The 15,418-nt window shown below is 37.7% G+C and overlaps 2 protein-coding genes across 3 annotated transcripts in view; both read right to left on the minus strand.

Moving 5' to 3' along the window:
* LOC308279543 (ubiquitin carboxyl-terminal hydrolase 9X-like) overlaps positions 1-4,967 on the minus strand; it is a gene marked incomplete at both ends in the record, with an annotated part of 146,498 nt that extends 141,531 nt beyond the window's left edge. Inside the window, one exon of one of the 2 annotated variants that reach the window (XM_080719669.1) lies at positions 4,866-4,967. In XM_080719669.1, the coding sequence (XP_080575795.1) occupies positions 4,866-4,967 (102 nt within the window). The remainder of the gene's footprint in view (positions 1-4,865) is intronic. The other variant, XM_080719670.1, reaches the window with a different exon arrangement.
* Positions 1-15,418, minus strand: part of LOC308279535 (F-box-like/WD repeat-containing protein TBL1XR1) — a gene marked incomplete at both ends in the record, with an annotated part of 935,328 nt that overhangs the window by 655,344 nt on the left and 264,566 nt on the right.

A 15,418-nucleotide genomic window follows, 5' to 3' on the forward strand; every position in this document is an offset into this window, starting at 1 on the left:
GTTTCAAAATAAAGAATAAAAAATAGGGCTGGGGGTGCAGCTCGGAAGTAGAATGCCCCTGGTTCCATTCCCAGTACCACACACACACACAAAAAAATCTGATTTCAATATAGTCCCAATCAAAACTTCAGGAAATTATTTTGCGGATATCACAAACTGACTATAACATTTATATAGAGATCCAGAGTAACTCATACAATACTAATAGGAAAGAACAAAGTTCAAGACACTGTGGGGTTAACAAAAAAAAAACAACAAAAACAGATAATTAAGAGCTGAGGAACAGAAAAGCAAATTCAAAACATACATACACCAAAAAAAGACAACTGACAAAGGAATAAGGTAATACAATGGAGAAGACTGTCTTCTCAAGAAAGTATTAAAATTACAGGACATCCAAATAAAATAAAATGATTCTAGAAAGGAGACCTAATTATCACAAAAGTAACCTGAAATGTACCATAAACCTAAATGTAAAACATAAAATGATAAATCTCCTACAGAAACTCTAAGTAGCTGGAATTACAGACATGCAACATCTTCTTGGCTAACAGAGAACTCTTAAGACAGTAAGATGAAAGATTAAAATTCAGATCCAGCTGGGCGTGGTGGCGCATGCTTGTAATCTCCCGAGCTTGAGAGGTAGAGACAGGAGGATCACTCAGGTTCAAAGCCAGCCTTGCTGGCTTAAGAGACCCTGTTTCCAAATAAAAATATAAATTAGGTCTGGGAGTGTAGCCTGGAGGTAAAAGGGTTCCAGCCCCAGTACAAAAAAAAAAAAAAAAAAAAAAAAAAAAAAAAATATCCAGGCAAGATGACACACATTTGTAATCCCAGTACTTGATAGAGAGGCTGAGACACATGGTTCAGAGTTTGAGAGCCAGCCTCAGCTTTTTGTGAGGCCCTTCACAACTTCGTGAGACCCTGTTTCAAAATAAAGAATAAAAAATAGGGCTGAGAGTATAGCTCAGTCCCTAGAAACACAGGGATGGGGGGAGGGAAAGAAAAGAGCAAAAATAGAAGAAATACCTCACAAAAGGAGATAGAAAACTATGACAAATAACTACATTAGCATATGCTTAACATTTTATTAGAGAAGCACAAATAATAACAATAAAGTTATCACTGCATATATTAGGATAGCTAATATCACAGACAAGAGAGTTGATAATTTAGTGCTTTTAGCATATGATCTAGCAATCATTCCCTTTAGCAATAGCTCAGATGAATTGAAAACGTATGTTCACACACAAATCTTTTTAACAATATTATTCATAATTGGCATAATATGGAAGCTACCAAAATGTTACTTAGTGGGTGAATGGATAAACTGTGGTACTACTATAAAACATTATTAAACAATGAGCCATGAAAAGAACCTCAAATGCTTATTCCTAAGTAAAAAAAAAAAAAAAAGCTGATCTAAAAGGCTATATGCCACCGGGCATGGTGGCACACACTTGTAATCCCAGCATTCAGGAGGCTGAGACTGGAGGATCATGGTTCGCAGACAGCCTCAGCTACTTAGTGAGGCCATCTGCAACTCAGACTGAGTTTGAAAATAAAGAATAAAAAATATATATATAGGGCAGGGGGTAGCTTGGAGGTCAACTGCCCCTGGGTTTCATCTCCAGACCTGCAAAAATAAATAAATAAATAAATAAATAAATAAATAAATAAATAAATAAATAGATAGATAGATAGATAGATAAATAAATAAATAAAGAAATAAATAAAGGCTATATCCCATAGGACTGCCATTTTATGTTCTGAAAAAAGCCACACTAAGCCGGGCGTGGTGGCGCACGCTTGTCATCCCCACGCTTGGGAGGCAGAGATAGGAGGATCGCGTAGGTTCGAAGCCAGCCGCACTGGTTTAGGAGACCTGTTTCCAAATAAAAATGTAAAAATAGGTCTGGGAGTGTAGCCCAGAGGTTCAAGAGCTTCCAGGAACCCCAGTACCACCAAAAAAAAAAAAAAAAAAAAAAAGGCACACTATAAAACTGTAAAAAGATTATGACAGAAACTAGGAGATTAAAAGGAATTTTAAAAGGACAGAATTATGTATACATGCAATTATATAGTTGACAAAATCCACAGAAATATATAATAAACAAAAATGAACTATGATCAAACTATAGTTAGGAGGATAATGATGTTTCGGTTTGTCCCTTAACCAATGTTCCATTTTGATGAAGGAAATTGTGTTATAGCACAGGTATAAAGGAAATGTTTGTATTTGGGGCTTAAATTTTCTTAAATCAAAACTGTTAAGAAATTATAATATCAAAATTAAAATAACTTGGATTCAGAAGTATTAAAAAAAGATAACAGCTAAGTATGATTACTGCTTATAATTGCAGTCCATGGGAGGCGGAGAAAAAAGGACTGCAGCCTCAGCTACTTAATAATAAAGCCTTCCACAACTTATTGAGACCCTGTTTCAGATAAAGAATAAAAAATAAGGCTGGGAGTATAGCTCAGAGGTAGAATGCCCCTGGGTTTAATCCTCACAATGACAAACATACAAAAAGGCAATAATAAAAGTAAAGAATGCATAAAAAAAAGGGAGAGGAGACATTTAACACAATATTTCTACTCCCCAAAAGGTAATGGAAGCCAGGTGTGGTGGCACACACTTGTAATCCCATCATTCTGTAGGCTGAGACCAGAAGTTCGTGGTTTGCTGACAGCCTCAGCTACTAGTGAGCCCTGGCCACTAAGTGAGACCCTGAGTGTAGCTCGGAGATACAATGCCCCATGGTTCCATTCTAAGTCCCACCAAAAAAAAAAAGAGGTGATGTAGTTGTTTTTAACACAAGAAAATATAATCTGCATAAATATTAATGAGTTAATTGCCAAGAAAACAGCTTTATTTTCAACTATCCATTTTTTATGTTCAAAATAATACCCATTTGACAATAAAATAGAGAAATGGGCAAGTCCACATTTACCTGTGGAGATTAATATACCTTTGAATTAATTAAAAATAAAACAAACAAGAAGAGTTAAAACAAAACTTTAAAAAATATATGAAGCTTGGCATATATATTATAGGTGTCCCATCCCTATAATACTTGGGAGGCTGAGACAGGAGGATCACAGGTTTGCAGCCAGCCTGAACAACTTAGGTAGGCCCCCTGCAATTTAGTGAGACCCTGTTTCAAAATAAAAAGAATAAAATAGAGCTGGTGGTATAGCTCAGAGGTATAATGTTCCTGGGTTCCATCCCTAGTAACACACACAGACACACAGAGACACACACACAGTCTCTCTCTGAAAAGCATAAGCAGCAAACTTGAAATAAGTGACAAATACAATAAATGCAATGTTAGCTCCATGTATAATAGAGTGTAATAAAGCTGGATATGGTGGCATGCTTGTAATCCCAGTATTTGGGGGGCTGAGACAGGAGGATTGCAGGTTCTTAGCCACCCTCAGCAACTTGTGAAGTCCTCTGCAACTTTGTGAGCCTCTGTTTCCAAATAAAGAATAAAAAATAGGGCTGGGGGTATAACTCAAAAGTAGAATGCCCGAGTTTCATACCCTGTTCTGAAAAAAAAAAAAAAAGAGTGTAGAGTGTAATATATTTTCAGACTCGTGAAACTGAAATTAATTATATATGCTAGACCATACAGCAAGCCTCAATAAATTCACAGTAGAAAGAGTAGTGATAAAAGTATATTCTCTATCAACAGTATAAGAAGCTACAAATCAATGAAAAAGATAAATTAAAAAACGGTTAACTGCTTGAATGAAACCACTTCTTTCTTAAAATATTTTTACACTAGAAATCCAATCCTAAATTAGAAAATATGGTTTATTAGTATGAGTGACAAATACATAGACATATAAAATTAAAGGATATGGTTTGAAAAAAGCTATAGACTTAAAAATGCATGTTTTGAATAAAAAAAGCTGAAAGCTGCCAGGTATGGTGGTCCATGTTTGTAATCCCTACATTTGGGAGGCTGAGACAGGAGGATCTCAGTTTGCAGAGATCCTCAGCTAGGCCCTTTGCAACTCAGTGAGACCTTATTTCAAAATAAAGAATAAAAAAAATTAGGCTGAGGGTGTAGCTTGGAGGGTACCCCTGGGTACCATCCTCAGTACTCAAAAAAAAAAAAAAAAAAAAAAAAGAAAGAGAGCAGCAAACCAAATCCAAAAAAGATAAAGACAGAAATAAAATATATACATAATAAAAAAATCAAAGCCAAAAGTTTAAAAACCTTTATTTTTAGAAGTCAACATAATTGATTAGAAAACCTAGGCATTAAAAAGCAAAGGTAAGTCACACATAACAGAAATAAAAAAGGAAAACCGATACAGCAGTGCAAGCTTGTAATCCCAGTACCTGGGAGCCTGAGACAAGAAGACTACAGGTTCAAAGCGAGCCTCAGCTACTTAAATGAGGCCCTCTGCAACTTAGTGAGACCCTGTTTCAAAACAAAAGATAAGTATAGCTTGGAAGTAGAATTCTTGTTTAATCCCCAAAACGAAGGAAGAAATTCTATTAAGACCTTTAACAGTATTTCATTGACTACACACATTCTTAAATTTCTATTTCAGAGAAGAGGAAAAAATAAATTTTGCCAACTAGGCTAACAAAAACTCTTGATACTAAAATCTATGTTAATTTTACAAATATTTAAGAAGCTTAGTAATACTTAGCCAGATATTAAGGTTAAGTGTTATGCTTTTACCCAGTTATAATAGAGCTCTATTTCCAAACATAAAACTGTTACTGAAAACCATAGCTAATTTTTATAAGTGTAACTTAAAATAATATTTATGACAACAAATTATTCAGAACATGCTTGTTTTACATTTCTTAGTAACTAAAACAAGACAAACATTAATCATACCGGATTCTGTTGGAAGGAAGGCTGAGACTGTCCATTAGGAGCCTGGCCCTGGTTGTCATTCCCTCCTACTGGAGAGCCACAAGTTGTGGCTGTCATGCTCATCAAATAATAGATCTTTGATATTTTGTCTGCTTATGTAGTTGTCCTAAAAGAAGAAATTATAGTCTACTTATTGGAGACAAAGTGCCAGCATATACCAGCCCTAAAAATCTCCAATTGAAGGAAAAACCATCCTGCAGAGAACATTTCACAACCTATAAGCAGGAAAAAAAGAAAGGTACAACTCTTTTAGATTTTGAAAATAAAGTATTATTCTAATTTAGCATATACAGTAACATCACCTGAGCCCCCATTCACTTTTGTTTTCTTTCTTTCTTTTTTTTTTTGGTGGTACTGCGGTTCCTGGAAGCCCTTCTACCTCCGGGCTACACTCCCAGACCTATTCTTACATTTTTATTTGGAAAACAGGGTCTCCTAAGGCAGTGCACACGGCTGGCTTCAAACCTGCGCGATCCTCCTGTCTCTGCCTCCCAAGTGCGGGGATTAAGCTGAGACGGGAGAATCATGGTTCGCGGACATCCTTAGTTACTTAGTAAGGCGCTCTGCAACTCAGTGAGACCCTGTTTCAAAATAAATTTAAAAAATAGGACAGCAGGTATAGCTCGGAGGTCATATGTCCTTGGGTTCCATCCTCAGACCTGCAAAACAAACAAACAAACAAAAAAACCCAGGATGGTCATGAACAGCTTTGGAAATCAATTTCTATGAAAATACATGCAAAGTTTTTCACATAAATGTGTTTTGAGAAAGGATAGAAATGAAGCATATTCTTTTCAGTTCACACATATTTTGTTAAAATTATTTTTGCATGTGTCATATACTCTAGGGGCATTTTACCTAAGCTATACTCGCAGCCCTATTTTATTATTTTATTTTTAACCAGGGTCTTGCTAGGTTAGTGAGAGTCTCACTACTTACCGAGGCTGTCCTAGAACTCACAATCCTCTTGTCTCAGTCTCCCAAGTACTGGGATTACAAGTGTGTGCCACCATGCCTAGCTATTTTGTTGCAATTTATACATAAAGTACAGAAAACATACAAACACACACACAGACACACACACACATACACACACACACCCAGGAAAGGAAATCAATGCATACTGCTACAAAAACAAATCAAAGTATTAGGAAGGCAATGAAAGAATATTAAGGCAATAAAAGAAACAAAACCACAACTAATACAGAAAGCAAGCAACAAAATGACAATATATTCTTATAGCCACTAAAGTCTTTTTTTAAAATATATTTGTATTGGTGCACAGTAGTCAAACATCTTAATGGAATAAAAAAATTGTGGAGATATACATGTACACATCACCCAATTATCCTCTATCCAATACCCATCCTATTCCCTCCCCCTCCCTTGTTCCCATGCTTGATTTGGTGATTGACTTTGATGTTTGTTCAAGTACATCATGTGCTTAAGAGTTTCCATCTTCCCCCCTCTCATCAGCTTAGAGAGGTTACCTTAATTGCTCCTCTATACACTAAAGTCTTTAAACATAAATGAATTAAAATCCCTTGTCAAAACACACAGATGACCCATAGGATAAAAAAGTAGTGTAAGAAAGAAAAACAATCTACTAAAATTAGAAGATCACATAGGAACTGGCACACTTCCATTTTTATGCTTAGGTATCTATTTTCTAAGTTTTGTACTTATGTGTTCCAATCTGGATGTACTGGTAAAATCTGCCCAGTAAAAACTAGCTAACCAGACTATATAGGAGATAAAAGGCTGAGCAGACTTGCTCAATCAGTGTGCTTGCATCCTTCTGCACAGAAGTAAATGGCCTTGCTGAATTACTTTTAATTTCATGAGCTTTTACTTGGAACTTCCCGAAAATCATTTCTAACAGTAGGATCTAATACTAGCCCACAACTACAAAAGAGCCTTATGCCAAGAGATTATAAATAAGGACCCATACACTTTTAAATTTAAAAATATAAGCCAGGTGTGGTGGCACACGCTTGTAATCCCAGCATTAGAGAGGCTGAAACCAGAGGATCACACTTCACGGACAGCCTCAGCTACTTATTGAGGCCCTCCGAAACTTAGTGTTTCAAAATAAAGAATAAAAATAGGGCAGAGGATGTGGCTCAGAGGTCAAATGCCCCTGGGTTCCATTCCCAGACCCCCTAAAAAAAAAAATTAATAAAAAGATGGAAAAACAAATTTCACATAAAAAGTAACCACAAAAGGAGGCCTTAATATACCCTAATCACACAATATGGATTTTTTTTTTTTTTTTTTTTTGTGTGTGTGTGTGTGTGTGTGTGGTACTAGGGTTCCTGGAAACCCTTCTACTTCCGGGCTAAACTCCCAGACCAATTTTTATATTTTTATTTGGAAAAAGGGTCTCTTAAGCCAGCGAGGCTGGCTTTGAAGCTGCATGATCCTCCTGTCTCCGCCTCCCAAGCGCGGGGATTACAAGCGTGCGCCACCACGCCCGGCCACAATATGGATTTTAAATAAAAGCTGCTGCAGAAATATATCAAAGAGTATTTCAAAGAAATATCTGTATTCCCATTGTTATTTCACTATTCACAATAGCCAAAATGTATTTTAAAAAGCTAACTATCCATCAATTGATGAAATAGATAAAATGTAGTTTCTGGCAGCCAGGAACTTAATCCCTTATATGGATCAAAACAATCTTCAATAACTTTGACTTATCTCTTCCCTCCATATCTAAAAATGAGGTAATGATAACTTCCAAATTCTTTTTATTCACATCTTAATTCCCTTAAAGAAGTTCTATCAATCTCCAAATCCAGAATATCAAATAATTAGCCTTTTCCCTCTGGTGGGAAAATCTTCACATACTAGAAATACAAAATGGCAGTCTACTGCATTAGAAGAAAACTTGGCGGTTTCTTACATAGTATTAGTGTGTAATCCAGCAATTATATGTCTAGATATTTGCCAAAATGAGTTCAAATCTTATGTACACATAAATCTTGCACATAGATAGCATCTTTATGTCTAACTGCCCCAAATAAGAAACATGTCCTTTCAATAAGTAAGTAAACTAAGTCATCCAAAGAATGAAATATTATTCAGTGATAAATGAAAGAACCAGACATGATAGTGCACACCTGCAATCCCAGTATTTGAGAGGCTGACAAGAGGATCACAGGTTCAAAGACAGCCTCAGCAATTTAGCCAGGATTTAAGCAACCTAGTGAAACACTGTTACCAAAAAAAAAATAAATAAATAAAATAAAATGCGGCCAGGCTGGTTGGCACCCACCTACATATAATCCAGTATTTGGTAAACTGAGGCAGGAGGATTTTAGGTTGCAGGAGAACCTCAGCAAGTAGTAAGCCTCTCATCAACCTTGTGAGACCCTGTTTCAAAATAAAAAATAAAAATAGGGCTGGGGTATAGCTAAGGGGTAGAATGTTCTATCACCAGTGCCACAGTAAATAAATAAATAAATACATAAGTGACCTGGGGTGTATAGAGAGGTAGAATGTCCCTAGTATCAATCCCTAGTACAAGGAAAGAAATGAAGCCAGAGAGAGAGGGAAGAAGGAAAAGACTTTCAGTCCACATACCTAACATGCAGGAGGCTCTAGGTTTAGTTCCCAGCACCAAACAAACAAATTGAAAGAACAACAAAACAGGTCATATGTCTTGGATCATAAAAGACATAAAGAAACTTTAAATGCCATATTGCAAAGTAAGGAAACAGTCACAACATAAACAATAAAAACAGTCACAACATAAACAATAAAAAATTAGTGATTAGCTAAGCATATAGTACAAGTCTATAATCCCAGTACATTTACGTTTTTACAAATGAGGCAATTTATTAACCCAGCATTCTTTCTTTTAATGCTTCTTGTTGGAGTCTGTCCAGATATCTCTGTCCTGGAAAAGCACACACCTGTATGTAATTCCAGTACTTGGATGGCTGAGACCAGAGGATCGTGTCCTCTGGACTGCCTCAGCTTCTTAGCAAGGTCCTTTGCGATGAAGACCCTGTTTCAAAAGTACAAAGACTAAAAGTAGGGCTGAAGGTGGAGCTCAGAGGTATTAATGTCCTTGGGTTCCATCCCCAGTACTGTAAAAAAATAAAAAAAAATAAATATAAAAAAGGCTGGGGGTAGAATGCCCTCGGGTTCAATCCCTACCACCTACAAAGGCAGAAGGCATGGAAGGGTCCTGGTCTAGGTTGCAGTGACAGCTAAAGTGAGCATTGTTGGTAAATAATAGACCTGCTGGAGTGTCTCCCACCTGGGGATGGAACTTAGGGGCATCCTATCTCACGATATTCCAGTCCTCGTTTTTCTTTTAATTCTTTATCTTTTTTTTTTTTTTTTTTTTTTTGCAGGTCTGGGGATGGAACCTAGGCGCATTCAACTTCCGAGCTACACACCCCCTGCCCTATTTTTTATTCTTTATTTTGAAACCGGGTCTCATTGAGTTGCAAAGAGCCTAAGTAGCTGAGGCTGTCCGTGAACCGCGATCCTCCGGTCTCAGCCTCCTAAATGCTGGGATTACAAGCATGCACCACCATGCCCAGCTTTATTCTTTATTTTGAAACAGAGTCTCACTAAGTTGCAGTGGGCCTCACAAGTTGCTGAGGCTGGCAGTGAACCTTGATCTTCCAGTCTCAGCCTCCCAAGTACTGGGATTACAAGCATGTGCCACCACACCCAGCAGTGAGACCCTTTTTCAAATAAAAATAGAAGAGGGCTGGGAATGTAGACTGCCCGAGATCAACCCCTAGTACCACATGTGCATGTGTACACACTTAAAAAAGTCACTGATTGCTACAGGAGGAAAGATGAATATGGTGAACATGGAACATTTTAGAGCCAGGAAACCATTTTGTAGGATACTATACCAATTTTTACAAAACATTATCAATACAATGATGTGTGTAACACTAAGCAAGAAGCTTAGTATAAACCCTGAATTTTAGTTAACAATTATGTATCAGCATAATATCAAGATAATTAATGCGAGCGTGGTGGTGGCCCATGCTTCCCGTGCTTGGGAGGCGGAGACAAGAGAATCACGCTGGTTGGAAGCCAGCTGCGCTGGCTTAAGAGACCCCTGTTTCCAAATAAGAATATAAAATATGTCTGAGAGTGTAGTCTGGAGATAGAAGGGCTTCCAGGAACCCCAGTACCACCACCACCAAACAAAAAAAAAATCAATTATATATCACTACAGTTTATTAACTAGTATACCAAACAAATACAAAAAATAAGTCAGGAGAAACTTTGGGGAGAGAAGGAGATAAAGACCTGGATTTCTATAAATCTACAATTGCTCTAAAAACTACTAGCTACTAAAGAACATAAAACAATATTTTACTTTAAAAATAGTTATTATTAGGCTATGGTGATACACACCTACAATCTCAGTACTTAGAAAGATAAATAAAAGTTCAAGGCCAGCCTCAGCAAATTAGCAAGACCCTGTTTCAAAAGTTTAAAAATAGCCAGGCTCACACCTGTAATCTCAGTACATGAGAGGCTAAGACAAGAGACAGCAAGTTTTAGGCCAGCCTTACTCAGGAAACCCCTATTAAAATAATAATAATAATAATAAAAAACAGGGCTGAGATGTGGCTCAGAAGTAGAATGTTCCTGGATTCAAATTCTAGGATACATAAATAGAGCTGGGGTGTCCTCAATGGTGAAAGACCCCTGGGTTTTATTGCCAGACCCCTGGGTTTTAATGCCAGTCCTACAAAAAAAAAAAAAAAAAAAGCTATTTTTCACAAATGTTAATATGCAATTATTTTTGCTTTTTTTTCCCCCCCAGTACTGTTGATGGAACGCGAGGCATTCTACCTCCAAGCTACATCCCCAGAGTTCTTTTTTTTTTAAATCTTTATTTTGAAACAAGGTCTCCCTGAGTTGTAGAGGGCCTAAGTAGCTGAAACACTATCCTCTTGTCCCAGCCTTCTGAATGCTGGCCTGATTTTGCATTTTTAAAAAAGGAAATGGGAAGGCCTTTAAATCCTGATACATGAAAACTAAAGCTCAATGAGATCCTTAAAATTGCACAGTGGATAGAGATCTCTAAATGAAAAAGCTTGAGAACTAATAATCTACAAAAACAGTAGCCCCTTTTGCTAATTCTTACTGTTGACTGAAAAATAAAGCAATATGAAGTCTTATTTGAAATCATCTGCACCTCTTTTAATCAAATTGTTATTTTCAAATTAGAAAGAAAAAGCCGGGCGTGGTGGGGCACGCTTGTCATCCCCGCGCTTGGGAGGCGGAGACAGGAGGATGGCGCTGGTTCGGAGCCAGCTGGCTTGCTTAAGAGACCCTGTTTCCAAATAAAAAAAAAATATAAAATAGGTCTGGGAGTGTAGCCCAGAGGTAGAAAAGCCCCTGGTTTCCACCCCAGTACCACCAAAAAAATATATGTACATACATAAATATATTACATATATACATATATATATGGTTATCTATACAATAAAATATTTTTACATAAAAAGATGCACTATTGATCCACAACTGTATCACGAATGAGTCTTAAAAGCATTACCTAAGTAGAAAAAGCTAGAAACAGACTATATGTGTTTCCATTTAGGTACCAAAATGGCAAACTTATGAAGAAAAAGGTAGTAGACAAGATATTACTGCAAATGATGGATATATTCTATAACTGGTTTGGGTGATAGTTTCAGAACTCTGTAAACTTACTATCTTATATGTAAGCTATACCTCAAAAAGGCTTTATATGAACTCATCCAGTAACCAAAATATGTAATTTGCATAGTTAATTACCTAAAAATCTTACAGTACTAAGTCTTTAAAGCACACACATAAAAATTAATAAAATAAATAAAAGTTCTGAAAGTATAGCTTAGTAATAGTGTATGCTTACTATGCTTGAATCTAGTTCCATACCCAGTTCCCTCCAAAGGCCCAAGAGTATCATATCTCTGAGCTCATGTCCAATTTATTTATTATTTTTTATTTCTTTTTTTGTATACTGAGTATTGAACCCAGAAACCTCTACTTTTTTAAAATTTTGTAACAGGGTCTCACTAAGTTGTAAAGGGCCTCAGGAAGCTGAGGCTAACCATGAACCTGTGATCCTCCAGGCTTGGCCTCCCAAGTATTGGGATTACAAATATGAGCCACCATGCCCAGCCCTAATTTATCTTTTAAAACTTGAAAATAGGTCTTTCTGCTGAGCCTAAGTTGCTGAGGCTGGCCTCAAACCTGAGATCCTCCTGTCTTACCCTCCCAAGTAGACATATACAATCATATACTACCATCCCCAGCTTAAAATAATTATCTTTAAGATTAAAAAAAGACTGTTTTCCACATTAAAGTGCTAAAATGTAAAAATCTTCTAGAGTAGTTTAAAAACTAATCTTATAAATAACAAAAATTTTTATCTGTGCAATTAATCAAAAAGTAATGGTGGAAATTTAATGACATAGATCCCTTTTCAGAACTGTAAGATGCATTCTAATTAACTTATCAAAGAATTATTGAAATTATTGACAGGATTGGTGGCCCATGCTTGCATTTGGGAGGCCAAGACAGGAGGATTACAGTTTAGCTACTTAGGCCCTTTGTAACTCAGTGAGACCCTGTTTCAAAATAAAGAACAAAAAACAGGGCTGAAAGTGGTGCTTGGAGGTAGAATGCTCCTGGGTTTCATCCCCTGTACCCCATAGGAAAAAAGAAATATTAGGAGATACTCTTTTAAAGTCTTTTTTTTTTTTTTTTTTTTTTTGGTGGTACTGGGGTTCCTAGAAACCCTTCTACCTCGGGCTACACTCCCAGACCTATGGAAACAGGGTCTCTTAAGTCAGCAAGGCTGGCTTGGCACCTGCGTGATCCTCCTGTCTCCGCCTCCCAACCATGGGGATTACAAGCGTGAACCACCATGCCTAGCAAAGTCTTAAGATATTGAAAAATGCATTTCAAGCTGGGCGTGGTGGCGCATGCTTGTAATCCCAGCATTTGGGAGGCTGAGACCTGAGGATCTCAGTTCAGAGACAGCCTCAGCTACTTAGTGAGGCTCTCTGCAACTCAGTAAGACCGTTTCAAAATAAAGAATAAAAAAATTGGGCAGGGGGTGTATATCGGAGGTCATTTGCCTCTGGGTTCCATTCCCAGACCAGCAAAAAAGAAAAAAAAAAAATAATTCACCAGCCTCAGTTGGCCCTCTGTAACTCTGTGAGGCCCAGTTTCAAAATAATGAATAAAATATTGGGTTGGGGGAATAGCTCAGAGGTAGAATGTTCTGGATTCAATCTCCACTAACAGGGAAAAGAAAATACATTTCAAGATACTAAAAGAAAAAAGAGCTGATAAATCTTTATCAATTTCATTGACAAGATGAGGAACTTCAAAAACCAATAGGTTTCAATATCTGATAGTCTCTTAAAATTTACTTCTTTTAGAACCTGTACCCTCAAATATAATGTTCTTGCTATTAATTACCACCTAATGAAGTTTTCTAAGTTTAGAATATCAATTAAGGTCTACCAACAAAAAGGAAATTATCAATATTTAACTATTAAATGACAGATTCATGTAAATACTCCATAAAAAAGCAGTAAAAACATTAAATGTAGCAATCCTATTTTAATGCCAGTGAAATAAAAAAAACATTTTGAGCTTACCCTTGAAACACCAACTGCAAATACTTTAGGCTTTCATTCTTCTCACACACTGGAACAATAAAATTTAAAAAACTCAAGTTAAATAAGCTTTGACTTGAGAAAATACATGCTATGCCCTTTCAAAAGATAAAAACATTGATTAGACGATGAATGAAATAAAAATCGTTTTAAAAAATGACTTCTCTGACAAAAAATTAGAAATGACAAGCTAGTCGTGGTGGCGCAGGCTTGTAATCCCTGCACTTGGGAGGCTGAGACAGGAGGATCGCGCACGTTGGAAGCCAGCCTCAGCTTGGTTTAAGAGACTGTTTCCAAATAAAAAATACAAAAATAGGTCGAGGGTATAAGACCCCTGGTTTCCATCCCGAGTACCCTCCCCCCAAAAAAGAATTAGAAATTACAGCATGTCATCTATAAAACTTCAAAATGTTCTAAGCAAATACTAAGAAAAAAAAAAACTACACAGTGAAATAATAGAATCCTGTAACATCCTTAATATAAATGCTATTTTAAAAGGACATAAATTCTAGTTTCCACAAACTTCAAATTATACATCTGCTTCTTACCTTTATATTAACATGTTATAACGAAAATACTTCTATATGAAATTTAATGCCTCACCCCCAAAAATTAAGTTTTACCACTACCACTAAGATACAAGGAGAGGCATATGATTCATACTCTTACGCCAAGAGCCAGAGAAGTTGCGCATTATTGCAGAAGGTGCACAAAAAGTCCCATCTGAGAGCCATATGTAGCTTGAGGACTAGCTAGTACTTTGAATTACTACACCTCAGTACTGGCGTTTAGTGTCTAGGACCGTGGTACAAGTCTGGTATCCCGGGGCGGTATGTCCCTAGCACTGTCTCAATTCCTTAGACCTAGACAGTGCTTCTTGCCTAGCTGGGAGACTCAATCTACTTCAGACACTACAGGAAATAGAACCCCAGGACAAGGGACCGCCATTTTCCCCTACAATCCAAAATCAACCAACATCAGCGTCTCTTACGCCCTCTCAGCCGAGAAACCTCGACTTGACTGGCGAAGAAACGCAAACAACCCCAAAACGGCGGAGTAAGTGACGGGAGCAAAGCCCGGAACCACCAGGCCTCCCAACACCATGATGAGCGACAATTAACAAACTTGGTTACCGGTTTTTGGGCCCCGTGTACTTCGTCACAAAGGTGACTGTGGCCACTACCTCCACTTCTTCGGTAACAGGCAGAAACACTCTTTACAAAAAACTCTTTTCTCCTCTCGCCGGTTTCGGGGATCTAGATGAACTCGAACCGATCCGAGTGGCGCGTTTCTTCTGCGCCACTTTCTCTGACTCCTCCCTCAACTATGGCTTTACTTTAGTAATTGTTCTGGGCCTAATGTCTTCTCTGGGATTCACTCCTACCTCCCAGCAAAGGAGGCTCAGAAGGCCGCCTCAGATGAAGGCAAAAGCCACGCGAACTTTTCTAAACGTTCATATCTGCGTGAGCCTGGGAGGGGCTCAGCCTGAGAGAGCCCTGAACGGGCGGTGTACGGGAGAGGGGATGACTCCTCCGGCAACCGACAGTGCCTGTCCTCTCCAATATGGCGGATCCTCAAATCAACCAACCAAACAAACAAATACAAAATAACAAACAACCGTCCAACCAGAAGCAACCTTAGCTCGGACTCCCATCAGCCCCAGCGCCACTCAGCGAGTTGAGAAACCTGGACCCGCAAAAGCCACGCCCCTTTCTCTGTTCCCTAGCTCGTCTTGGCTCCGCCTCCAGCCCATGTTCTAATCCTTCCGTTCTCTCTCCCCTCCCCCACTCCCCATGTACTTTAGACCCAATTTAGCAGGGAAATTAGAAGAGCTAAGAATTCTCTGCT

This window comes from Muscardinus avellanarius (assembly GCF_963383645.1).
Source record: "Muscardinus avellanarius genome assembly, chromosome: Y".
Lineage (NCBI taxonomy): Eukaryota > Metazoa > Chordata > Mammalia > Rodentia > Gliridae > Muscardinus > Muscardinus avellanarius.